The 26,012-nt window shown below is 37.1% G+C and overlaps 1 protein-coding gene across 1 annotated transcript in view; it reads right to left on the reverse strand.

The window, feature by feature from the left end:
- The window catches only part of CUNH8orf34 (chromosome unknown C8orf34 homolog), a 377,142-nt gene that overhangs the window by 111,339 nt on the left and 239,791 nt on the right, over positions 1-26,012 (reverse strand). Inside the window, 1 exon segment of the mRNA XM_032848426.1 lies at positions 16,704-16,839. Within this exon segment, the coding sequence (XP_032704317.1) occupies positions 16,704-16,839 (136 nt within the window).

Below are 26,012 nucleotides of genomic sequence, written 5' to 3' on the forward strand. Positions count from 1 at the left end.
CCCTCTCTAAAGAATTACAGTGAAGATCCTTGGTTGGAAACATTTCAAACTTTTTGATAACTCTGACTATCCCTTCATTCTAGCTTAAACAGTAATATCTGTTTAGATCATACACCTTAAGGGGGGTAGGACCAGAACAGGCACCTAACACTGGCCAATTCACTTCTACTGATTATTTATCATGCTAATGAGAAAATGACAGGATAACTTATTATAGAAAATTCAGCTCACCATGGTGGCACATGCCACGTAGCCACATCAATCCCTCCCTTCCCAGCCTCCTCCCACACCTACCTCTCCCCATCATTGGCAGCAAAGGAAGAAAGAGTACCTACTCTGAAGTAAGACTTCTTGGTTAAATTCCCTGATCTGAAATTTACACATTAGGTATCACTGGGCAAATGACCCAACCTCTTTGATACTGTCAGAATTAAATGAATTAAAGTATGTAAAGCACTTAGAAAAACACCTGATAAGGAACATACTTTATAAAAATCAACAGTTATTCCCAATTTTAATAAGTAATGTGCAAGTGCATAAGATACACTAATAAGATGGTGGCAAGTGCATAAAGCACATCAGGCACTTGCCACTGTCTGATTCAACCATTCAATAATTATATGTGTTCCACCCACTGTTCTTGGGGCTGGAATTAGAACAGCAAACAAAACAGGCAAAATTCTCGGCCTCATGCAGCTGGTATTCTAGCAGCGGGAGACAGAGGAAGTATGTAGTGAAAGAAATAAGAAGTGAAACTTGGAGGGAAAAAGTCAGGTAAGGGGTGAGACAGAGTGATGGAATTCGATCAGGAAAGGTCCCTCTGATGAAGTGACAAATTTTAATATGAAGGAGTAGACCATGTAAGGTGTCCTGTCAGGGGACCTAGCAAGTACCTAGAGCAAGACTGAAATGCACTTCACCTGTTGGAGGAAATGCCAGAAGACCAGTGTGACTGCTGGTCAGGAGCAAGGGGAAAATGGTACAAATGATCTAAGAGAGGAAGGTGGAAAGGGCTGGCACTGTATTTACAGGTAAGCAGGATTAAGTGCTTCTGAAATGTAGGAAGGAAGGCTTCGCTGCAACACCTTTTAGCCAGCTGCCTTTATTCAACAGTAAAGGAAAGCTGCAGCTGGAGGTGAGACAGCTGTGGAGAAAGGAATGTGGCATGCACTCTTGCCTACCTGCTTCTCTGAAGGCTAGAGAATTCTGAGCAGGGGGTAGAGTAATTATCTCATGAATTCCTCTCAGGGAAGATAATAAAATGGAGTGATTGGATCCAAACGACAATGATTCTCACTCCATAATAGGTACTCTCCTGAAATATTCAGATAATTGAACATACTCACTGCTGCACAATGCCTGTATACACAATTGAAAGTTGCCTTTCTTATCTCTATGTGTATTTTCAATAAAAATGGATTTACTAAGACAGGTCATAAGTACCTCTATATTAGCTCACTTGAAGGAGTGGACTATTCATTACACAAATGTGAATTTCATCTTGGCAATGATTTTTCTCCTGACCTTATAACATTACTGAATTGAACCCACACTCTCCTGGCTGAATCTATGGTAGAGAATTACCTTTTACAACATAGCCTACTCCTTGAGTATCACATTAGATTATGGGTTTTGTTTTTTTTTTTTAATAAGTCTGAGTTCTAGGTATTCTCTCCATTATAAACACACAAGATATGATAAGAGCTACATCAGAAAGTCTCTAACTAACCATGGTCTAAAATACGAATTGTACCCCCATTCTATAATACCTTTATGGTTAATGGGCATTGTGAATCGTATTGAAATATGAATCTCTTGGGGCAGAAGCTACTCTGCCCACCAGTACATCCTCTCATGTATGTAGCGAGACATGGCATGCAATGGATTCCATGGCTCTTTCTCTGAGGATGGACTAGAGCACACTAATGCATGCAAGCTTCAGGAGGAGGGAAGGGACATCTGGCTAATCTTACAAATGCATGGCAAATTATTTTTTAAAAATTGGTAATGCAGGGGCACCTGGGTGGCTCAGTGGGTTAAAGCCTCTGCCTTCGGCTCAGGTGGTGATCCCAGGGTCCTGGGATCGAGCCACGCATCAGGCTCTCTGCTCAGCGGGGAGCCTGCTTCCTCCTCTCTCTCTCTGCCTGCTTCTCTGCCTACTTGTGATCTCTGTCTGTCCGATAAATGAATAAAATCTTAAAAAAAAATTGTTAGTACTTCAAGGATTACCTGCTGTTTCAAAGATCTAATTTAAAAAAAAAAATTGGTAATGCAATACCTTTTATTGGGTTAAAAAAAAAGTCTAAGAAGTCTAGGTTACTAAATTTAAAACCCTGGGCAAGGAGCTCATAAGGCCCCTGAAGCCTAAATACCCTCATTTTGTACAAAATGGCTCCAGATCCCCTGGTTCTGGGAGATAATACCAGGGATCACTCAAAGTTGAGGCACTGATGTCAAAATGGTGAAGAATAAGAACTTTATTCTTCAAGTTTAGACACAATATCAAATGTTAACTGATGGGTACCATCAGATTTCCTCTCTAGGAACCTGTAGATAAGATTTAGTGAAAGATATGATCATAAAGGTGTCTTATCTCAGGCTGCTATAACAAAATACCATAGGCCAGGTACCAGGTCAAGGTGGCCTCAAATTTGGTTCTTGGTAAGGGCTCTCTTCCTGGCTTGAAGAAGACCCCCATCTCACTGTGTACTCACATGACTTCTTTGTGTGCATTTAGAAAGAGCTCTCCTGTTTCTTCTTCTTACAAGGGCATTAACCCCATCATGAGGGTACTACCTCATGACCTCATCTAAACCTAATAACTTCCCAAACATCCCTGGAGGTTTAAGACTTCAACATATGCATTTTGTGGGAGTGACAAATATTTATTCTATAATAGTAGAAATAGAGAGGCATAACTTCTTATGCCTCTCTATTTCTATAAACAGAAGCCAAGAGGCATTAAAATCCAGGAGTAATCAAAAAATTGAAAGAGTACCTTGACATAGAAGCAGATTTGGAGGAGTTAGGAGAGGAGAATGGCGTCTTGTTTGGTCCCACCACTATTGTTGGGCTACTAGAGAAACTGATGTATGCAAATTAGTCATGAGTAATATTCTAGATGTCAATGAGACTGAACTATTCTGTTATTTCTTCCCAAACATCCTTATCTTAAACCCCTATTAGCTAAAGTAAATCCCACTAACATTTCTGATTCTTCTAACATGAAGGTCTGTGACTAACACAATGAAAAAAAATATTTTCCTTAAAAATAAAATAGGAAAGTAATTATATATGTGGTTATTTTAAAGATACTCTGATTTGCTTCCCTACTATCCCTATAAATGTTTTCTTCAAGAAAATCTTTGTTTTAATTCTCAGTATATTTATCTAATGACCCCATTCATCTACTTCCGTGAATACTTGTGTGTATGGATAGTGAAGTATTTAATCAATGAGATAACTTTAAGTCAAGATGATTGAGTAAATTTATATAAAAAAACCTGTTGCTTGTGTGCATGTGCACACACACACACACACGCACACACAAACTAGTAAGAGATAAAATACATTTTAAAACTATTTTAAAAGATAGAACCATGCTCAATACAAGTTAAAATACAATCATGGACTTAAATGGAAAACAGTCATAGGAGGCTAAAATCAAAACATCTAAGAACTATCTAGCTCCCAGCATCAGAAAGAGGCAGAAGAGATTGGAAAGGAATGCAAAATATCCTATTCTTAAAACCAGGCTTACTAAGTGAGATGAAGCTGAATGAAATGCCCTATCAGTGAACCAAGGCTGATAATGAGCAAAACCACTGTAGGGCTGTAGACCAGGAGATGACTTAAGGAAGCAGAAATAGCCATCAGCAAGAAACCCAACCAAGACTTCTGCTGGCTGGGAGCCCTGAGCCTCCAATATAAGACCTTGAATTCTACTAGAGTAGTATTATACTGGGCACCCCAGAGAGGGGTAGATGATGGAAAGGGTGGAAGAAACACCAGGAAACAGACAGGAGTAAAGAAGAGGAAGCAAATCTAAAAGTTTAGAAACTTTGAAGTATAGGAATAAAAGGCATCCCATGAAAGATCATCAAGCAACTGAAAATAAAATGGTAAGGATACATCCATCCTAAAAATAAAACAAAACCCCCAAAACTTTAAATAAGTATATTTAAGAATCTCAAAGAAAGAAAAAAAAAAAAAGATTTTAAAAATACATATTGCAGGGGGGAAAAGGAGTAAATTCTAAGAATATAGAGATATTTAACCTAAATTGGACATAAAGAGACAATTTGGTTACTTGAAAGTAAGATCAAGAAATTAAAAGAGAATTGAGCTAAGAAAAAATGAAATTAAAAGACACAAGAAAAACGAGATCAAGGAGACATAAGAAGGTGTAGCGAATAGTCTGGAAAGGTCTAGATGGGTGCCTGAAGGACAGGAGAGAATGAATAGTGGTGAGGAAAGAGTCAAAGACAGAGTGACTGAGCGCCTCACTAAACAAGAAGAGCCATGAGTCTCAGGCGAAAAACATTATTTTTGATATCTTACATTAAATGGTAGTTAAATATCAAGCAAGAAAAGAAATTCAAGAGTTTCCAGAGATAAAGAAGGATTACCTATGAAGAAATAACAATTATAACAATTATATGGAGAAACAACCGTAAGTGGAATAAAACACTAATCACTAGATAAACCATTATTGAAAGAAAAGGAAGCATTCAAGACATTTTCAGACACCAAAACTAAAATTTACTACCCACGGAGTCTCTGAAGAAACTGTTAAATGGTTTCTTACAGCAAGAAGAAAGGTAAATTGTGGGAAAAATGTGTTTTAGGAAGTGATGTTTTTTTAAAATGGGAAAATCTCCAAACTTATTGAGATTCAAAGAAAAGTATTTTTGATATTGTTGTTATGGGGGAAAAACGTATCTGGACTGGAGAACAGGGACATAATACACGCTTACTCTTAAAGAAGAAAACAGCTGGAAGCAGGTGAATAAAATCAACAGATTAATAAAAATATGAGAGCACGATAAAGACAATTTCACACTATCAAATTAGAAATTTATACTCACTAGGCCATTCAGTATGGAAAACTGTCCAACTGTCAGGTTTCATCACAAATTTCTTATTTAGTTCTACTCTTAACTGCAGCTTCAACCCTCCCCCCTTTATTGTCCATATAGGCAGTGTGGCAGGAATGACAACCATTCCAAACACATCCCCCATAAGCTGCTGGAGCTCTGAATTGGATGGATACAAGATGAATCAACACATATGCTACCACCTTTCTTCTCTAAGAATATATGAGTATATAACAACTAGTAAGAAAGTGAACATGGGCAGAAGTAAAGACAAAAAATTCAGCAGGAGAACAACAACAAAAAAATTGCTTTCAATTTAAAAGTACTGAGAGAAGTTTAAAGGGAAGGAAGCAAATCGGAGCTGTGCTGGAAGAAGAATGAGTATTTGGATATGTTTGTGGGTTGTAAGGCAAAATTCTTCCTTGCATAGTGAGGTGAGTTTATTTTAGAAGAATGTCTATGGGGTACGCACAAAGAACACTTATGGAAAAAGAGAGAAACCCAGTTTAGCTGGGACTTAGAGCATAAGATAAAAAAAATAAAAAGATAGAGACATAAATTTTTTTTTAAGCTATTCTTACATCCTACCTTTTACTCTCCTTACAAAAATCCAAAAGAAGATTCCACTTTTCAGGACTTAACTGTTAACCTTTTGTCCTGCTGACTTGGTACTCTAAGAATCTAGAGTCACAATATGAGAATTCTCACGTTTGAAGGGGAAAAAGCTATTTGGAGTAGACACTGGATCCAGGAAGGGAGAGGGATCTACAGGAGTGGGTTGAGTTAAAGACACTGGGCACTTGAGAGAGGAGGAAGGAAAGCATCACCAAGGTAGCTATGGAGAGCAACTCAAGTGTGTGTTGGCTGCAAAAGGAAACTTAAGGAGGGTCTCATGTGATAACAATGTTAGTGGAAAGAAAATCCCAAAGGCTATTATTAACCCTAAGGTAGAAAATGGAAAATCAGTAATGAGACTGATTTTCAGAGAGATTTATAGAAGCAGTGTACTATAGCTGAAAGAACATCGAATATTTAAGCACAATAAAGACAATAAAGCCCTGGGTTCATGCCCACCAAAGACACTTGTTAGCTGTGTGTAGAAGTTATTTAAATTCTCTCGATCAAGTTTCGTCATTTGTACAGTTGATATAAAAATTGTGAGGACTGGTTTTAAATGAATTAATGTCTCTCAAAAAATTTCTATAATTTAAAGCTCTCTAGAAATAGAACAGATTATTGATTTTATTGTATTATTATGGCCATTATTATTTTTTCTATACTGAATCTCTTTCTTTTGATAGATGCTTCTTCCCAACTTCTCATGATTCTGTTGAAACTGTCAAATATGGATGTTTCTTCCCTAACATACAGGTAAGCCCAGGACTGGAAATTAATTAGATCTCCTCACCCCCGTGCAGTGCCTAATCTCTGGTAGGCACATTACTTGGAGAGAGGTTAGCAGGGCCTTTTTAAAGATCATTATATGAACTCTGGGAGAAAAAGGACATAAGCTATAAGGATATTTTAAATATGGAGCTTCCAGGCACCAGAACCATCTACATGGAGCAGCCCAACAGAAAGTAAAATCTGGGGGTAAAAATAGAGATGTTGATAGAGAGAAAGATGAATCTAGAGAGAGAGATGGAGATACAAATAGAAAGAGACACAGAGGGAGAGAGGAATAGAACAAAAGAGATTCCAGTTGATATTCCTCTAATCTTCTGTCCATCCAAGTACTTATTGACTATCTCATGTAGGTCAAGAATTATTTAAGGTACTGAGGATGTATCCATGATCCAAGACAGATTTGGTCCCTGCTCTCATAGAGTTAATATTCTAATGAGAGTGAAAGAATGATAAATGCTTTAAAAAGGAAATGTAAATTAAGCAGATTATTATAGATCTTGAACTAGCCATGCTGGGAGAGGTGAAGAGTTGTGAGACATGAGGTGATTTTTAATCGGTGTAGTTGATTAATCCTAATGCCAGGGACAGTCAGTCACAGAACCTGTTCTGGAAAGACACGGCAAACTGTTTAATTTCTTTCATACTCCTGAAAAAGAATATAATCTTTCACTCTATTAACTGCCAGTTCTGTTGCAGACAGATTTTGACCATGTATGTCCAATAAGAATCTCAAATTTAATATGTGCAAAAACTCATCATCATCCTCAACAAACTCCTTCCAGCTTCTCTCTCATCAATGGAACGCCATATTTCAGTTACTCTGGCAAATATATTTGGAATGATCTGTGATTCTTCCCTTTATCTCATATGTATCACTTAAATCTAATGGCAAATCCTGTCAGCTCTATCCTCAAAAGATTTCTAAGTCTGACAATTTCTCAACATCTTTACAGCTACCTCCCTAAGACTTGGAAATTTAGACACATGCCTTGTTGTTTTCTCAAGATCTTTATACTAGAAGCTGGGTGAGTATATCATCTCAGTTATTCCTGCCTGCAGATTTTGATGGAATGATATAAGCCATATTTTAAGATACACTGAGCCCATGCTCCTTTTTTTTTTTTTTTTAAAGAAATGTGTCATACTCTGGGTAGGATTTGGGTAATGCACACCCTAGGAATGCAACAGGCAGCTTACAGGACATGGACAAGGTTCTTATTTTCATCTTGTCTTCCTTACTTTCTTCCACTTCTAGGAAGGATTGGCTATGATTCATACTGGGACAGTTTTCAGACCAAAAAGACTTCATTTGGATGGAACTAGAGGGTATTTTAGTAAGCTAAATAAGTCAATCAGAGAAAGCTAATTATCATATGATCTCACTCATATGTGAAATTTAAGAAAGAAAACAGAGGATAAAAGGGGAAGAAAGGAAAAAATAAAACAAGAGACAAAATCAGAGAGGGAGACAAACCATAAGAAACTCTTAATCATAGGAAACAGAGGGTTGCTGGAGGGGAGGGGGCAGGGGGATGGAGTAGCTGGGTGATGGACATTAATGCAGGCACATGATATAATGAGCACTGGGTAATATATAAGACTAATGAATCACAGACTCTATCTCTGAAACTAATAATACATAATATAAATTAATTTAAATTTAAAATGTAAAAAAAAGGAATGACTTTTTGTTTCAGATGGAAATCATAAACTGAAACTCTGTGCCTCTTTGTATATTACCTGTGTTATTCTTCTCACCAGGGAAAAACAAGCAAACAAAAACGGGAATTTTCTATTCTTATCCCTTGGCTACTCAGGTTTTTAGATGTATTCCGCAATTCTAGGGTCAGGAGGGTATCCCAGGCCTTTTCTTTTCCTTTATTTGATTTCCTTGGTTTAATCCTGGACCAAGATGCCCTGAAGTATCCAATTCCTATCTCAGACAGAAGGAATCATGGTATCTATAAGGCTGTTAAAAAAAACAAAAAAACAAAAAACAACAACAACAACAACAAAAAAAAAAACACAAAGCTTTTTAATGGTCTTTCTCAAAAATATTCGGTAAAGATTACAGAAACTCATTAAAGACTTCAAGGTGGGGGGGTGGGGATGCCTGGGTGGCTCAGTTGGTTAAGCGTCTGTCTTTGGCTCATTCATGATCCCTGGGTCCTAGGATCAAGTCCTACATCCTGCTCCTTGCTCAGCAGGATTCTGCTTTCCCTTTCCTCTCTGCTCGTGCTCACTCTTGCTATCTCTGCCTCTCTTCCCTCTCAAATAAATAAATAAAATCTTTAAAAAAAAAAAAAAAAGGACGTCAAGGGGGAAGAAACAGAAATCTTAGAGAAGAATACTTCTCAGGAAATTCTAAAATGCCCCTAAGGGTAAAAGACCGATCCCTCTTCACAGAGATGGATCCATGTGTTACAAATTAATTAGAATGCCATCCTATGGGGGTGCCTGGGTGGCTCAGTGGGTTAAAGCCTCTGCCTTCGGCTCAGGTCATGATCCCAGGGTCCTGGGATCGAGCCCCGCATCGAGCTCTCTGCTCTGCAGGGAGCTTGCTTCCTCCATGTCTCTCTCTCTCTCTGCCTACCTGTGATCTCTGTCTGTTAAATAAATAAAATCTTTAAAAAAAAAAAAAGAGAATGCCATCCTATTAAAACAATTACAGAGATGTGAATGTCTACAGCATTATCTGTTTGGAAAGGTGCCCTCACAACAAACAATTAAAATATAAAAGTTAACAACCACGAAATCTGGTAAGTGAATTTAAACAGTGTGTTTGAATACAGTATGTTGATTTTGGGGGCCACAGCATGAATACCTGTAATGTCTGTAAATAAAAACGATGTTAATTGATTTTTCCACAAGTTTTTAGTGAATAAATTTAAAACATAATAACCAATTACAATCTTTTGTAATACGGGTCTATTAATGAAAAATTTGGGGGGAAGCAGGATAATTTTTTAAAATTAAGCTCCCCTTTCATCAAAATTGATAGCAAATTTTCACCTGCTAATGCTGATTCTGTTATAAGATCTAATGTATTTCACTTTTGAAAGTGTCCTTTCACATACCTAAGTACTACCAAATACTAAATTCACAAGCATATAAAACAGAAGCATGTGGGGCGCCTGGGTGGCTCAATGGGTTAAGCCGCTGCCTTCGGCTCAGGTCATGATCTCAGGGTCCTGGGATCGAGCCTCGCATCGGGCTCTCTGCTCAGCAGGGAGCCTGCTTCCCTTCCTCTCTCTTTGCCTGCCTCTCTGCCTACTTGTGATCTCTCTCTGTCAAATAAATAAATAAAATCTTTAAAAAAAAAAAAAAAAAAGAAGAAGAAGCAGCATGTAAAAGAGCCTGACATGATGTAATTCCAACTACATTAGTTGTCATCAAAATGACTTTACATAATATGAGGTTTTCATATAAGCACTATTTTACCTTGGAATTTTGGGTTGAATTCATTAGGAAACATTATCAAGTCCGAAGCAAAAGCTAATTTCCAAAGCTTTCAGTGTCCAATAACAGCAATTGAGGGTGATTCTTCTCATACAGAAAATTTTTCATCTCAGCCCTTTAGCTCAAAAAATTGCAAGAAAACATCACCACTAACAGGGCATCAAACCAATGTGCAGTAGGGCAAGTCAGAATATTCAGGTTTTTTGACAAAAACTCATGGAATTGATGAGGGTTCAGCCCACAACAGCAAGTGAAAGTTCATCAGAGACGCTATTGGTTCAATAACATGTGAGAGATTCAGGTATTTTCCACAAAGTACCTCCAGCTGTTCCAAGCAGAGAATAGGTAGAGCCTAATTCTTCAGCCACTTCAAACCCCACACTGACTCCCTGAAGAAAGAACTGAACACCGAGAGTGGCATCTGTAAGCTCATCAACTGCTGGGGAAACCAGGTGAAATCATTTGAATTTTTATACAATTGACCACTGGTGTTGCTCCCAGTGTCCTCAGCGTTTTGAGGAATTATTCTTGCCATAAGGCTAATAGTCTTATATTTATTTTTTCTGGATGCACTTCTTCAGAAACAATGCTAAGAGATTTTAAGTCACTAGAATCCTTTCCATCTTCTCCTCTCATCAGCTCTTGATACTCTAGTCAAATTGTACACAGGTCAGGGATCAGGATGTCGAGAGTGGAAAGAAGTAGGTCCACAAGTGTGTTTTGCTTTTGTGCACTTATGTTGGGTACTATCTCCAGAGAAGGAACTTCTTTTTTTTTTTTTTTTTTAATATTTTATTTATTTATTTGACAGAGAGAGAGACAGCGGGAGAGGGAACACAAGCAGGGGGGAATGGCAAGTAGAGGGAGAAGCAGGCTCCCCAATGCGGGCTCCCCAATGCGGGCTTCGGACCCTGTACCCTGGGATCATGACCTGAGCCGAAGGCAGATGCTTAATGACTGAGCCACCCAGGTTCCCCAAGAGAAAGAGCTTATTTATAGAGTGTGCCCAACATGAGTTTCTCTAGTTGCTCCCACAGTTGGCCCACTCCCCTCCACTGTTAGTCACAGCCTTTGCAGGTGTGTAGAAACCAGTACTTGCAGTAGATGGGTATGGATTCAGTAGCTAACATGGATGGTGTTCTGCGGTTCCTCAAGCTGGGCTCACAGCTCTGAGCGGCAGTGTTTGAGGGGTCTCAGGAAGCTGGGAGACACTGGGCACAGGACCTTTTCACATGGTCCTATCTGAGTTAAATTTTTCAAACCAAAAATTCTTTTTTCCCCTTAGCAGTTTTAAGCTCCAAAAGAACAATTTAACTTAAGGTTAACAAGAAAAAGTTCACAGGCAAAGAATGAAAAAGTGGCCTGGGTCTAAAGCTTAGGGGGTTTACCCTCCCAAAGCCCAAATGCTAGAAGATGGAAGTAGAATGAATACCTTTCTCTGCCGTATCAGAGAAACACTGGGTTTTAAATCTTATTGCTGTTGTTGTGGAGTTCTTGTTTTTTTTCACCCTACCCTCCACCCAGTCAAAATCAAAGAATTTGTATTAATTTACAATTAATTAATTCACAGTAATTATTATAATTAATTAATGTAATTAAAAGTTACAATTGTAATTTATAATAGGAAAAAATTATTTTGTAATGAAATTGAGTGATTTATGGGTTTACTTTCATTTTAAGAGAGCAATTATGAGTTTTATTTTGTAGTTACTTATACAGTCATAGCTGAACATCATGCTGTGAATTTGGGAAATGTCATTTGATACCATGTGGGTTTAGACTTCTGCATTAAATTTAATGTAAAGCTAAGGCTATATGTAGATATTATATAAAATATGAGATTTCAATTTTTTTCAAAAATTTTTCACTTTAAACAAGTGATAGCAGTCCCATTTTGTTTTTACCCATTTTTCTTTATGTCCCTTCTGCTCACCTTTCCTTCCAATGGGAACTTGCTGAATTTAAGCCTTCTAAAAATAGTTGGGGAAAAAAGAAAAAAAATGCCTAGGAATGTGAAACAGAATATAATGTATGATTAATTATGCAGATTTCCTCAGGTCAGCTAGGAAATCCTAATATAGACAGTTTGAAACTAGTTCACGCTTAACAAGATTTCTCATTCCCCTTGACCGCGGCTTGTCATCACCAAGGACGTTCTCCTCCTGCTTTATCACATCAGTGCACAAACTCAGTATTTTAATGTCATGATGTTTAGGAGAAATGATGAACAAGTGTTGGTACAATGACATGAAGCAAATCAGTTAAAACTTAGCAGGCTATTTGGAAACAAACTTGTCCTAGCATTCTCATGTTGGAGTTTCTAAGCCAGTGGCACTGTACATTCTCTATAATCTAATTTCTTTTAAAATGGCTTTCAGTTCTTTTTGTGTGTGCACTATTGATGTTAAGCATGAATGAAGGCAAACACTTGCACCATCAAAAACAAATAGCATTTTACCACCCGAATGCCCTGGCAGGAGTCCAGGAAAACAAGATTTAACGCCTGAGAATGGCAGTGGGTAGACAGAATTAATGGGTGGTCTTTCCAGAAAAATGGCTTATAAACTTCACTGAAATAGTAATTTGGTGCCTTCGTATCCACATTTGCTCTTGGTATCTTAATTGTTATCTTACAACAAAAATTCAGGACATTTAATAAAAAATTTTATTTGAAACTCAGAATTTTACAAACCACAATTTTTTAAAACCACAATGGTTTTAAAAAGTGTTGCTGGTAATTACTGATAAATTGCATTACTGACCTACTGACACTTTACTTTTTAGTTGATACTACTTAGTGTGATTCCTAGGCAACAAATGAAACTTGTTTTGCCCATACATTCTGAGATTTGTAGCTATATTGGTGGACTCTTCTAAAAGTCAAAGCAAGGTACTCAATGAATATATTAAAAATCTACTTTGTAATGAATAAAATCACCCATTATAAGGATACCGCTACACCCTACACAGAAAATTCTTATTTACTTAAAATTGCTGTTTTATAACGGCTTCTTTACTTCATGATCTGAGAGGAAAAATGAGATGTTCTGGGTTGGAATCTTAAAATATCTTGGTTGGTCAGATCTCTACTAGCCAACATTTTCCCACTTGCCAGATGATGTCATCTCTTTGTTTAAATCACACAAATTGCAGCAATGCCCACATCAGACCGAAGCCATCAGGAGCTATAGGAGTAACACTATCCTGGAATAATTTTCCAGCTTGAAAACACAAGCTTTCTTTCATCTGTATTTTCCCAACCATGTGTGAAGTATTTATGAAAAAAAAAAAAAAAAATTCTGTAATCTTATTTCTTGTAACTAGGCTAATCAATAAACTTTTTGACATTCTTGATATTTTAGTCACCTTGTCCCACATAAAACTATACAGAACAATTTAATGTGGGCTGAATTCCTCTCTTCCTGATGTTTTAGAAAGTAGAAGTGTCTCCAGTGGTCACATGTATCTAATATCCCTCAATCATTCCAGTAGAAACATATCACTCTCATTACACATTATGTCTTCCCATCAGGTTCTGAATGAGAAAGGCTCTGTGGCCTTTGGTTGAATGCCCTCAACTTGATAAGAGCAACAATGTTGTGGACATATCATATGCAACCTCACTTCTAGATAATGTGATCCCGTAAGTGGCTCATAAATAGTGTAGTATCTGAAAAAAAGATTGAGAAAAAAGGCAATCTATAGAGAAGACTCTGCCTCTTAATACTAACTTGCTCATTGATGGGTTCTTTGCAGAAACTCTCAACATCACTTAAGTTTCACTGTTGTCCCACAGAGCTTGTTATCAGTATCTTGCAACTATGGTATTATTTCACAACAAAACCATTAAGCTCACTTATGCATTTTAGCTCTCCAATACTATGGAAAAAGTGATTTCCTGACCTTAAGACTTGACAAAACAGAAAACAAATGACAAAAATATTGCTACCTTATACCGCTTTATTAAACATAGAAATCCTGGAAAATGGACATCTTTTTTTCTCTAGTTAGTTAGAAGCCTAAGGCAAGAGAAAATTCCAGAATGTCAGAAGAACGAGGCTCTTTTTTCTTCAATACCTGAGCGCTTTAGTGCAAGCCTTTCAAAAAGATGGGGAAAGAAAAAAGCATTTTAAACTGCTTAAGTATTTACATGGTGATTATCCTAGTGAGAGAAAAAGAGGAAACCTCTTTTCCTTGACAGCCTTGCCCTGTGAACAATTTGCTAGCTGCCTTTTCATACATTATTCTGTCCAGACCTCTCAATAGTCTTTAGAGGTTACCTCTAGGATTGCAAGAACTCCATTTCACAGATGAGGGACCAGATTTTCTGAATATTTGCATAATTTTTCCCACAATGATACACTAGGTAATTTAGGGTATATAAAGATCCCTTTGCCAAACTTTGAAGGAGGTTGTCTTTCTATTCTTGAAAAGTGTCGGTAATTATGTTCTGCAACTGAACATTAATTATCCAAAACTTTCTTATCCGTTAGCACTACACTGCCTCCAATCCAGTGAGACTTGGAATTAAACCCTGATCCCAAAAGGTCCAAAAAAACTCTGATGTCCAGTCTTCCTCTCTAAAGACCACATTATCTCTTATTATCTTCCAGGTTGGGTACCAGTGCCCACTCAAGAAGAACAATGAGAATGGGTACATTTCTCTAAAGGAAGCAACCATTTTCTCCATGTTGGTCTAGTCTGCTGCACTGGAATTCTGACTCACTGAGTTCTGAGGGATCACCTGGTCTAAAACTGCCACCTGCCTACCATAATCTCCTGGGCAGAGCCTGATACCCTGAGACAGTATCATCTGCCTTTTCTGGGCACCAGAATCTTTTCCCAGTGGCCTGCTAGGTACCTCAGCCTGCATTCCTCCAGTCCCAATTCGTTGCTTATCATCAAATTTCCTATGTTTCTGCAAATCAGAGGTTACGAACGCCTCTAGACTTTAGATGGGTAGTGTAAATGAGTGAAGCTGGACAGACAAGCTAACAACGTGAACTGGCACACAGCTGTGGGGTCTAAGGGTCTGGGAGGGAAGCTGCTACTGTGTGATCATCTGAAAATGTGGGCCCGGTGTTACACGACCTGAATGGGTATTCAAGAGAAGACAGAAATCTCAATATTTTATGTAAAATTGGTAACTAATCCAGTGTTGTTGTTTTTTTTTTAAGATTTTATTTATTTATTTGAGAGAGAGAGAGAGAGTGCAAGAGATCAAGCAGGAGCAGGGTGAGGGAAAGAGGGAGAAGCAGGCTCCCCACTGAGCAAGGAGCCAGAAAGTTTACTGACAGACCACTTCTGTTCCACCTAGGAGGGCAGCCTAGCCTAAAACAATGGATTCTTGGCTAACAATTCCCCCCATATCCCTCTTCCCCCCCGCATTTTATTTTATTACTTTTCAGTGATCCAAAATTCATTGTTCAGGTACCACACCCAGTGCTCCAAGCAGTACCTGCTCCTCCGTATCTTTGAAAACCTTTCCTCTCCTGTTGCTCAGTGGAACTCTTTTGTGTTTGCTACAAGGGATGCTGCCTGATTCAGGAATTATTTGATAAAGACAATTAGATCTTCAAAGTTTACTCAGTTGAATTTTTGTTATTTAACCATACTACAAAGGTTTTTCAAAACTGCCACACAACTTTTGCATAGATAACTCTGTACACTCAAGATGCCTGAATACCATCACATAAACAGTAGACGTTTTCTTTGCAGCCCTAATCAAAGTCAAATTACCCAAATATTACTTGTCTGAAGCAGTATTTCCATTGATGTGCTGTTTCCACTGGGCTGTGGCATTTCTAATGGTCTCAAATAACATCCCTGCTTTTCTAAGAGGTATCCGTTCTATTTTTCTAAGTCTGTGACAATTAAAATAAAAATTTCCAAAGGCTAAAAGGAAAGAGGAAAAGCTACAAAAATCTGATTTGATTTTCCTACACTCCCTCCCTCCCAATTTCCAAGCAGCTAATCCCCTCTCAAACAATACAATAGAACAGCTAGACATAAAGAAAAGGAGATAAAACTGGCCAGCCAGTGCATTGTTCTTGCTAATCTGCACCATTTACATAAGGGTTAGAAGGCTTGTTTTATCATTTAAAGAGGCTTAAAAGCCTCTTTGCAAATGAGATTTAGTTCCTACAAAAGAATGAATTCTAGCTATTTGGTGAGTCTCTGCTAGACCAGCACTGGGAGCTGACTTGGCAGTAACTTAAGCTACTTCTTTGGCCACATACGGTCTATGCAAAGATTGCTTCCAGCTGCCAAAACTGAAAAGTGTCAAGCTGATTAAATTTTTTCCAGGAGGTGGACAAGATGCGGAGCAGGTTAAGAGGCCAATAACATCAGATCTTAATCTATACCTGGGCAAACTCGCCTTTATGCAGGTGCTTTAAAAGGGGCTTTGAACCTTTAGAGGCCTTAGACTCTTCCTTTGAAAGGCAACCAGTAGGGCGGATAGCAAATCAAATTCAGAGACAGAAAGACTTAAAACTCTCAAACTGTGTAGTGAGGACAAGCTAAACTCTTTGATTTCATTGTTGGTCTGAGTAGCATTGGACGCAAGGAAAAACTGCACGGCTAACTCCCTCGCCAATGTTAGCACAAAAGACCTTTTGAAGGAAATGATTTTTTTTTTTTTTTTTTTAACACAGAGGAGTTAACACCCTTTGCATCAAAATCTTAGATTTTAAAAATTAAGATTACGTTTATATATACTATACCTATTATTTGTTTTACCTGGCACACCTTGAACAGATGTTCAGTGTGACCTTGGCCTGAGGTTCAGCAGGGTGAGTAGCGCGAGCTTGGTTAAATTTGCTCCCAGAAGGTACAAGGGTAGTTACTCCCTCCATTCTTAAATCATCAAGATCCTCTGTAACAACATAAACAATTGCAGAGAAAAAATTAGCCCTAATAGAATTAATAAGAAAAGTGCATGTTTTCAGGTATCTGCTAGTAGTTAAGTAAACCATTACACTTCTGCCTTGCAAAAATATTACCTCATGTATCAGTTATTTTTCAAATCATTCCTAGATGTAGCTGGAGGCATATGTAAGGAAAGATTTACAGAAGAAAAACGATGAGAGGCTGAATCCGTTTAGACAATGGGCAGACCATCATCTATGACTACAGAACGTGGACCAGCCACCTTTCTGTGAGCATTCAGAGAAACCACACCAAAATCTCTGCTGTAATTAGCCCCAAATGGTCAGGACTTGGTCAATGACTGACAGCTTCTCTATTTTTTTGCCTTTGCTTCCAACTCAGAGCCAACCAAAGAAACACATATAGTCTTCCAAACTAATTATATAAGATCAGTTGTTTCTAATTAGCTTGCCTTGACATTTCCCCATGCAACAACCTCTATTAAGCCTTCTCTGTTTTCACTCTTAACCCTTCCTTTTTGTTTTCATGTGGGGCTAAGTTTCCCTTGCAATGCAGTTCTGATAGAATAGGTACGTGATCTCCTGTTTTATTTTGAGGGCAAGGACTCTGGTAAAAAGGATTCCATTTATTTGTTCTTATCCTTACCAAAAGAGGGACATGAGGTTTCAAAAAGATAAATTATAATCTTGCCAAAACATAATACATTATTTGAGGTTATAACCTAGATAAGGAGATAAATCATTCTTTCCTGACAAGGCTATAGACTATCTAAACATCTTAGACCCTTCACAAAACAATCAAGAATATTTCTGGTTTAACTGGATACTGTAACAAACAAGTATCAAGTTTTCCTGAGATTGTGACAACTTTTAGTGTGAGTCATAAATAGGCTTTCTGATATCTGAAGAAGACTTGTCAATAGACTCCTTCCATAGACAATACCAGCTAAAATCTTTTCATCTACTTGCATATGAGCAAGCTGGGCAAGCCCATCGAGTTTTAACTCAGTTTCATGGGAGTCATAAAAAACTCACCACCTTGACCTGGTTGTAAAAGCTTCTTCCCCTTGTTTTAAAGGCAATAACCATCCCTTCAAAACTTGGTGCTTTTGCTCAACTGGTTATATAGCCTTCTCTCTTGATCTTATGGATCTGTGTCCCTCATACAATACAGACATTACCACTATCTGAGAACACGGCACTTTCCAGCTAGCTAATTAGCTTCTGTGAGATTCTGTTAGTGTCTAATCCTCACATTACTATTTACCACCACAACACATTGATATGCCCCTCTCCTGCCCCTACCAGAAGAGAACCTCACAATTTTCTTAGCTCAGTTAGGGAACTTACTATACCCCACTCAGTTTTTTTGAGGACTCCCATGGAGAAGTCTGGCCTAATGTTAATTTGTTGATAGATCATACCTCAAAACTTCAAAATGGAGCAGAAGATGCTATCGCCAATTTAAACTTGACTCTGGAATACAATCCTCCATGTGAAGTAAAATTAGTCTAGATGACAGAATGATTACACTTACGTGAACTTGTCAACTAAACAAAAGACCACAGAGTAAATATGGGAGCTAAAGGAAATAATCTCTAGCAGATCATTTTGCCAAACAAATGGCCTTAACCAAGGTTTTGATCCAATCTAAACTCAAAAGATAAATCCGTAAAGGAATTCAAAGAGACCATTATAAAATATCAACCTTTAGTCCCTCGTTTTGAAAAACATAAAATGGAAAAAAATGTGGCTCTAGCTTCATTTACCTAATCTCTGGTACTCTCAAGACAACTGTTTGGTGGCACTAGATGATTTCCAAGGTATATTAGCTGAATTTCTCCATCACACTACCCATCATAGTACAGATAAATTGGTTATTATCTTAAATTTACATGGCTGGTACACTTTAAAAAGCCAGGTGAGGTATTTTTTAAGTTGCATGGATTTGTCACCAGCATAATTCTAGGAAAGCTGTAAATATAGGACCTGGCCAGAAACCAAAGCTTCAAGGGCCCTTTGAACACCTTCTGATGGATTTTACATGGCTTCTACTTTCCATGAGATTTCTCTGTTTTAGTTATTGTATGTCTATAGAATTTCAGGATGGGTTGAAACATTTCTTTGTTGAAAAGCTATGGTCTTTACAGTTGCTAAAAATCTGCTCAATTCTGTGTTTTTCTGACCTTGGGAATATAAGCTTTTTTTTAATCAAGTGACCAAGGCACACCTTTCACAAGAAATACTATTAAAGAACTTTGTAAGGTATTACCCCTTATTCAGAAACCATATTGCTCTTACCTCCTACAAAGTTCTGAAAAGGTGGAAAGAATCAATGATGTCCTTGAAATAAAACTAAAAAAGCTTTCAGAACCCTTGAGCTCTTTTAGTCAAAGGGACTCCCACCTACCCTTAAAGCAGTATGGTCTGCTCCTCCAGGGATACATTGTTTGCTTTGCTATGAACTGGTAACTGCAAGGCCCCCATGATTAAGGATTTTACCTGTGATATTATACTCATGTACACAGACATCACAAAATATTACAGGTTAAGGGTAGATTCAAATAGTCTTCTTAAATGGACTCTTCATGATATTCAGCTATGAGATTTCATCTGTTGGAAGATATATTGGGGAAAAACTGCTCTTGAGCCTCATTGGAAAGGACTCTGTCAGATAGTGTTAACAACAGATACAGAAGTAAAACTCCCTGATAAGTCCTTGGGTTCACATTTCACGAGGAAAGAAGCAATCTGGAATCAACCAGATTGGAAGGCTGGCCTAATAGGGGATCTCATCTAAAGAGTCTCAGAGATTTTTTAGAAGCAGCAGATCTTCCCAGTAGACAATGACCCAAGACTCAACTTTAGAATAATCCACCAGATATGGTGGACAGCTCCTGCACAAGATGCTGGATCAAAATCCCTGCCTAATTCTTATTTTGTTTTTTATCTGCTGACTTATAATCATTCGTCATTTTCTAGAGACCCCTCATTATTGCCATGCCTAAAGGCCCTTTTTCTTTTATTTCCCTCTTGCTAAAATTAGATTAGAACATAATCATAATAACACCAATCTCAGATTATCCTAGCAATAACCTTCAAGCTTACTGATTGCTGGACATGTTATTCCTCACTAGACCCTAATGATGAAAATCCAAGGGAAATTCCAATCTATGGAAATGAGATCAAAGGGAATTACAACCAATGGTGTTTTCACTTGTACCTACAGGGACAAATGACCTTAAACAGATTAATTTGTGACTCTGCTAGTGTTCCTCTCTTACAGAAAAAGAGAGGGACCTTCTTAAATCGAAGGGTCAATTATTTGTCATCTAGACTAAAAGAAATACAAAGACATAAGCCAGCCAATGTGAGGCCTTTGTTCTAACCTCATGTTATGAATAATTCCTTTTTTTCTGGATATCCATGTGTTCTTACCAGATACTACTTCCTTTGCAGCTGGAATAACTAGTCTTCCTTGTCTCACTAATTATCTCATGCACATTAAGAATAGTTTTACAGAATTTATCTGTACACAGACACTCTAATTCTATAAATCATCAAATCTGGAAATTATAATTGAGTCACAAGCTCCAAAATGAGGCTATCTTTCATTATTCAAGCGCATGACCTAAGAGGTTATGAATTCAGAATTTATACAAACAATCAAAACAGTGTTTCCAATTGTAAGAATCATACAAACAAAAGACTGTAAGACAGGTGTCATTTTAACTTTGGCAGAAGTTATAAAATTATACACTTATAATCTAGATGGAATATAGATTAATCTCTATTCCTTGGCAGGAGTAGTAATAGACAATTTAAATTTCTTGTACACTTAGTCATGATGGTATCTCTGCCATTGCTTAGACTTCTTGCTATACTTGGCCCAATGAAACACCTAAGTTAGAGAAGGCTATATATCATCATAAGGAAAAAAGCTATATGGCTCTGTAAGATGGATCTTTATGACCTGTGGAATTATTCTCTTGGCCGTGGTTGGACATTCAGGTTTCTGGTTCTGAAGCATCTTAAGTGGACTTTTAATTATTCTTGTTTATGTCACAGTGGTCATGATACCAGTTCATTTAACTTTACCAGCTTAATACATAATACTTAGTGCAAGTTTTAAATGCTTTTATCAGCCACTTCTTTATCAGATGATCACCACGATGATACAACATCAAAAAGATTAAGAAACCCTTTGATACAATTGATTAGGGAGACAAGTGAACAATCATCAAACACTGAAGATACGGATCTTTTGGCCAACTTCCCACAAAGAGAGAATGACTAAAAGAGAGGACTTAGAGACTGAACATATGAGATAGTGGAAAGATCATACAGGATATTAAAACACTATTCACAACCTCTGTTGGAATCGACCAGGGAAGCCTCAGCAGCAGTTAGCCCCCAAACATTCAGGACTTGGTTCATAAAGGCCTGCTTTCCTCCTTTAACTCCATTTCCAACTCAGAACTAATCAGAGAAAGTCAAATATGCTCTCCAAACCAAATGCTTCTAGTTAGCTTACCTCCAGGTTCCCCATGCCAACAACTTACAATCAAAACATACTCAGGCCATCCATCCACCCCATCTCCTCCCCCAACAAATGGTAGAATCTCCTTGCCAGAATTCTCTTTCTACTTGCAGATTCAAGAGGGGTATTTCATAAGGCCTTTTGAAGATAGCCAAACTACCCTATTTACACCTGTTTATTATCTTTTTTTTTTTTTTTTTCCTAGCCAGAATAACTATCACAGTGTGGGATAAAAAGGGAACCCTAGAGTGAGAAGACTGCTAGAATTTACTTGCTGGTTCATTGGAGACTTTAGGGTGCTGTAAGCGAAATACTTCAGCAGCTGTGGTGGCTGTGAACTGTCCAATGCAGCTGTGATGATGGCAGTGCAATTGGCTTTTGAAATCTTGAGAGAAGACTTACCCTGAGAAATACTCAACCTTTCATTCCTTACCAATATCTGTTCTGCCACAGAACATCAGTAAGCTCCTAAAAACTACTGAGTACTCCCCAAGCTTTAAAGGGTGAAACAACTAGAAAGAATCCGGCATCCTATTTCCTCATGAAAGAATACTAATAATCTATGTTTAGTTTGCAAAGGAAAAAAAATACAAATCTAGGTCCCCATAGCTCCATTTCCTTAACAACTTTATTATAGGGAGCAGGTGTCTAGGATTAAATAAATCAAAAGAAGGAAACAGAAATGCCTAAACTTAAAAAATATTTGGAAAGTTTACACAAACTGAAAGAGAGAGAGAAAAACAAATTAAAGAATTTGAGAAAGATCCTGTCCAAGGAATTTTCAATACCGGATAAGTCAAGGGAAGAAATGCCGAGCACGTTTTCTAAATATAGAAAACTTAGAATCTAAGAACATCAATGATATCAATGTTTCCTTCTTCTTTTCTTCCTTTCCTCCTTCTCTGCCTCCCTCACTCTTTTCCTCCCTCCCTCCCTCTTTCTCTTTTGTCCTTCCTTCCCTCCTTTCTTCCATCTTTCCTTTCTTCCTTCTTTTTTTTCTTCCCTTTGGGCCTCTTTCTTTCTTTCTTTCTTTCTTTCTGTCTTTCTTTCTTTCTTTCTTTTTAAAGATTTTGTTTATTTATTTGACAGACAGAGATCATAAGTAGGCAGAGAGGCAGGCAGAGACAGGAAGGGAAGCAGGTTCCCTGCTGAGCAGAGAGCCCTATGCGGGATACAGAGCTCCATCTCAGGACTCTGGGATCATGACCTGAGCCGAAGGCAGAGGCTTTAACCCACTGAGCCACCCAGGCGCCCCAAAGGGCTTTTTCCTAAAAAAAATATTCTCCAAGATATTCCCCCCACCATAGGCAGCCTGGTATTGTAGATAAAGTCGATCGACCATATACCATCTTTGTGGAAAGTAGATACAAATTCAGTCTGTTAAGGAGAGACTCTAGGCAAAAAGAAATTTCTTTAAAGCAATCAGGAATACATTTTTTCATCAGAGAACTTCATGATTCTTTTTTTTTTTTATTTTAGATTTTTAAAATTTATTTATTTGACAGAGAGATAGAAATCACAAGTAGGTAGAGAGTCAGGTAGAGAGAGGGGGAACAGAGAGCAGAGAGCCCAGCAGAGAGCCCGATGCGGGATTCAGTGCTTCATCCCAGGACCCTGGGATCATGATCTGAGATGAAGGCAGAGGCTTTAACCCACTGAGCCACCCAGGTGTCCCCTATTTTAATTATACAGAATATTTTCAGTTTTCTAACTTAAATCTCTTTGATAAAGGAATTATTAGAAAGCTAAATACATTAAGTTAGAAGTGAGTAAAAAATATAGACCAGAACAGGTGGTAAAGGACTTTTTGGAAGGATGGAAGAACAGGAAAATGTACACAGATTTAAAAGTACATAGTATTTTGGGGAATGTTATATAGTTCTTTGACTATAACCTGAAATGCGTAGGGATATCAGGATGTAACACTGGAAAAGAGCTTAGCCTCAGATAATGAAGGGTGATAAAGTGATCAAATCTATGTCTTAAAAGGATAACTGTAGGTATATTTATTAAAATAAACAATTTTCTAAAGTTATAAAAATTTTTAGAAATATTCTTTTTGAACAATCTCTATAATTTGAACAAATATTTTTTTGTTACAATCTCTATAATATAGAGATATATATTATATGTAATACAATATATAATCTTGATAAAATACTCTTCATTGAAATCACTACATTTGAACTATCATATTTGGTGAATAAGTTCATAAATATATTACTCATAGCTATAAATGCATTTCTCATTAATATGTTCTTACATAAGAATATACAATTGTACATGCAAATAAATATCAAGAATGTATTTGATATAGTTTATATAATCAATATATTATAGAACTGTACCATCCAAGTCAGTGGTCATTAGCCACGTGTCATTATGGAGCACTTAAATGACTGGTTTGAATTACAATATGCTGTTAAGAGTAAAGTAAACACAGGATTTAGAAGACTTAGTACAAAGAAAATAATACAAAATACCTAATTTATAACTTTTATGTTGACTACTTATTGAAATAATAATAGTTTGGGTATAGTGAATTAAATAAACTTTATTATGAAAATGAGTTTTACCTATTTTTTCATTTTTTTAATGTAACTACTGGAAAGTTGAAAATTACATATGTTGCTCCCAGTTTGTGGCTCACATTGTATTTCTATTGGACAGTGCTATTCTAGAACATATAGTTCATGAATATATTAATAAAAACTATATTTTCAAATAAATTAAACTATGCTGTGTCTTATAGCTTTACACTAAATTAACATGCCTTAAATTGATGCAAATAACGGTTACTGAATATATGCAAGAATAATATTTCTGTGAATAATAGAATCATATTCATTGACTCTATTCAAAAGATTATTTACTTTCAGTACTTGCTATCCTGCTATCTGGCTTTATTTTTTTCTTATAGCCCTTATCACTATAGCCCTTATCACTACATGAAAATATATTTATAAGTATATGTATATATATAACCTGAATATACACACACACATATACACAAAAGACAACATACATACACCCCTGCAATTTTATTTTTAAAAAATTGTTTCTTTTCTGATACCTCAAGATAGGAATGAAGTCTCTCTTGTTTCCTATCATAATCTCAGTGTTTCAGAAGTGTGTCTAGCATAGGGTATTCATTGATATTTGCTGACTATAGGACTTTTTTTTTTTTTTTTTAGAGGATACCCCTGAGTTCCTGTGAAAGGCACCAGTCTCCAGGGAAGACTTCAGCATAATCTGATAAATTCAGTTAATTATTTGACAAACTGATCTTTTACGTGGAATTGGCTTTTCTAAAAAGGGTTTCTGAGTACATTGGTTGCACTTGCCAACAGTCCTTTGGAAAAGAAAAAACCGAAAACCGGAAGATGAGGCAGGAAGGAGTGTCTTATCAGGAGAGAATGTAAAAGCTTCTGAGGCCTAGAGCAAGGAAGTCACAAGGAAAAGGAGAGAAATGCATTAGAAGGTCATGTTAGAGGAAGACTCAATAGGGTTCGCGATTGAAAGTGAAATCCTAGCAGGTATCTTCACACTAGCTTTTTGGAGCGTATAGGAAGAGAGAATACCTTTGGTTTGGCCCATGCCGAGATGAGCTGTCTTCCAGATATCCAACCGGATGTTTGGTAAACAGAAGCGCCAAGTCTAGGGCTAGGAAGGGAGTGTGGAGTGAAGCAAGAGACCACATGGGGGAGAAAAGCAGATACAGTTCTTAGCCTAGCAGTTAAAATCAAGCAGGGTCAGTTCTTATGTTAAGTTTCTCTATAGGTGAAATGATACATTATATTAATATTGTATTGTAAAAGAGAGTGTCAAACTTGGATTTTGTTTTTGTTTTTTGTTTTTTTTTTCATCATAGAAAACACAGCTATTTATTTTTAAAGGTAGCCTGTAAAATTGTGTGGCAACCTTCGACTCATAGGGACACTACTGAGAAAAATGAACTAATTTATGACTAAAGACTGTGAGCACTTTATCTTTATGTAATCTAAACCAAGAATTAATCAAGCAAAGAACTGTTTTGATTTAATTTAAGGAACTAACAGCTGCCTAGATGCAGTCATCTCAAGACTTTCATTTCATTCAAGTGTAATCCATGAAATAATTTACAGCTGCTTAAGCTAGACAATGTGGGATATGAGTGAATTTTCACATCTGTTTCTGGGAACCTTACAACGAAAATTAAATGCTTTCCAAACATAAGTCCCTTCACGGTGATTCAGTGAAGGGTTACATAAGAATTATATGGCAGTTTTTTCCTGCATTGCAATTGGTTTGTTGATTTACGTTGATAGTGCTGATCTGGTCAAATATTTTAAGCAGATGTTATATATTCTGAGTGAATTATTAAAAATAAAACAAATGTTGAGAAAGTATATAAGAAATAAGACAAGTTTAAATAAAAATATTTATGAAAATTTTTTTTATTATGTGAAACAGCTATAGTTCCTTATAAGAAGGAAAGAAAAAATGGAGAGCATTTTTGGGACAAATTCTGGTTGAACGGTATAGGAAAAATGTTAAGGCCATGCTTCTATGGGTGCTCTTTCTAAAATCATGCCTGAAATATGAGTTCAGCATTCTTTCTTGGTACATCAGAATAGTACA

The sequence above is a fragment of the Lontra canadensis genome, unplaced genomic scaffold (genome assembly GCF_010015895.1).
Source record: "Lontra canadensis isolate GAN:19392208 unplaced genomic scaffold, GSC_riverotter_1.0 scaffold203, whole genome shotgun sequence".
In the NCBI taxonomy this organism is placed as follows: Eukaryota; Metazoa; Chordata; class Mammalia; order Carnivora; family Mustelidae; genus Lontra; species Lontra canadensis.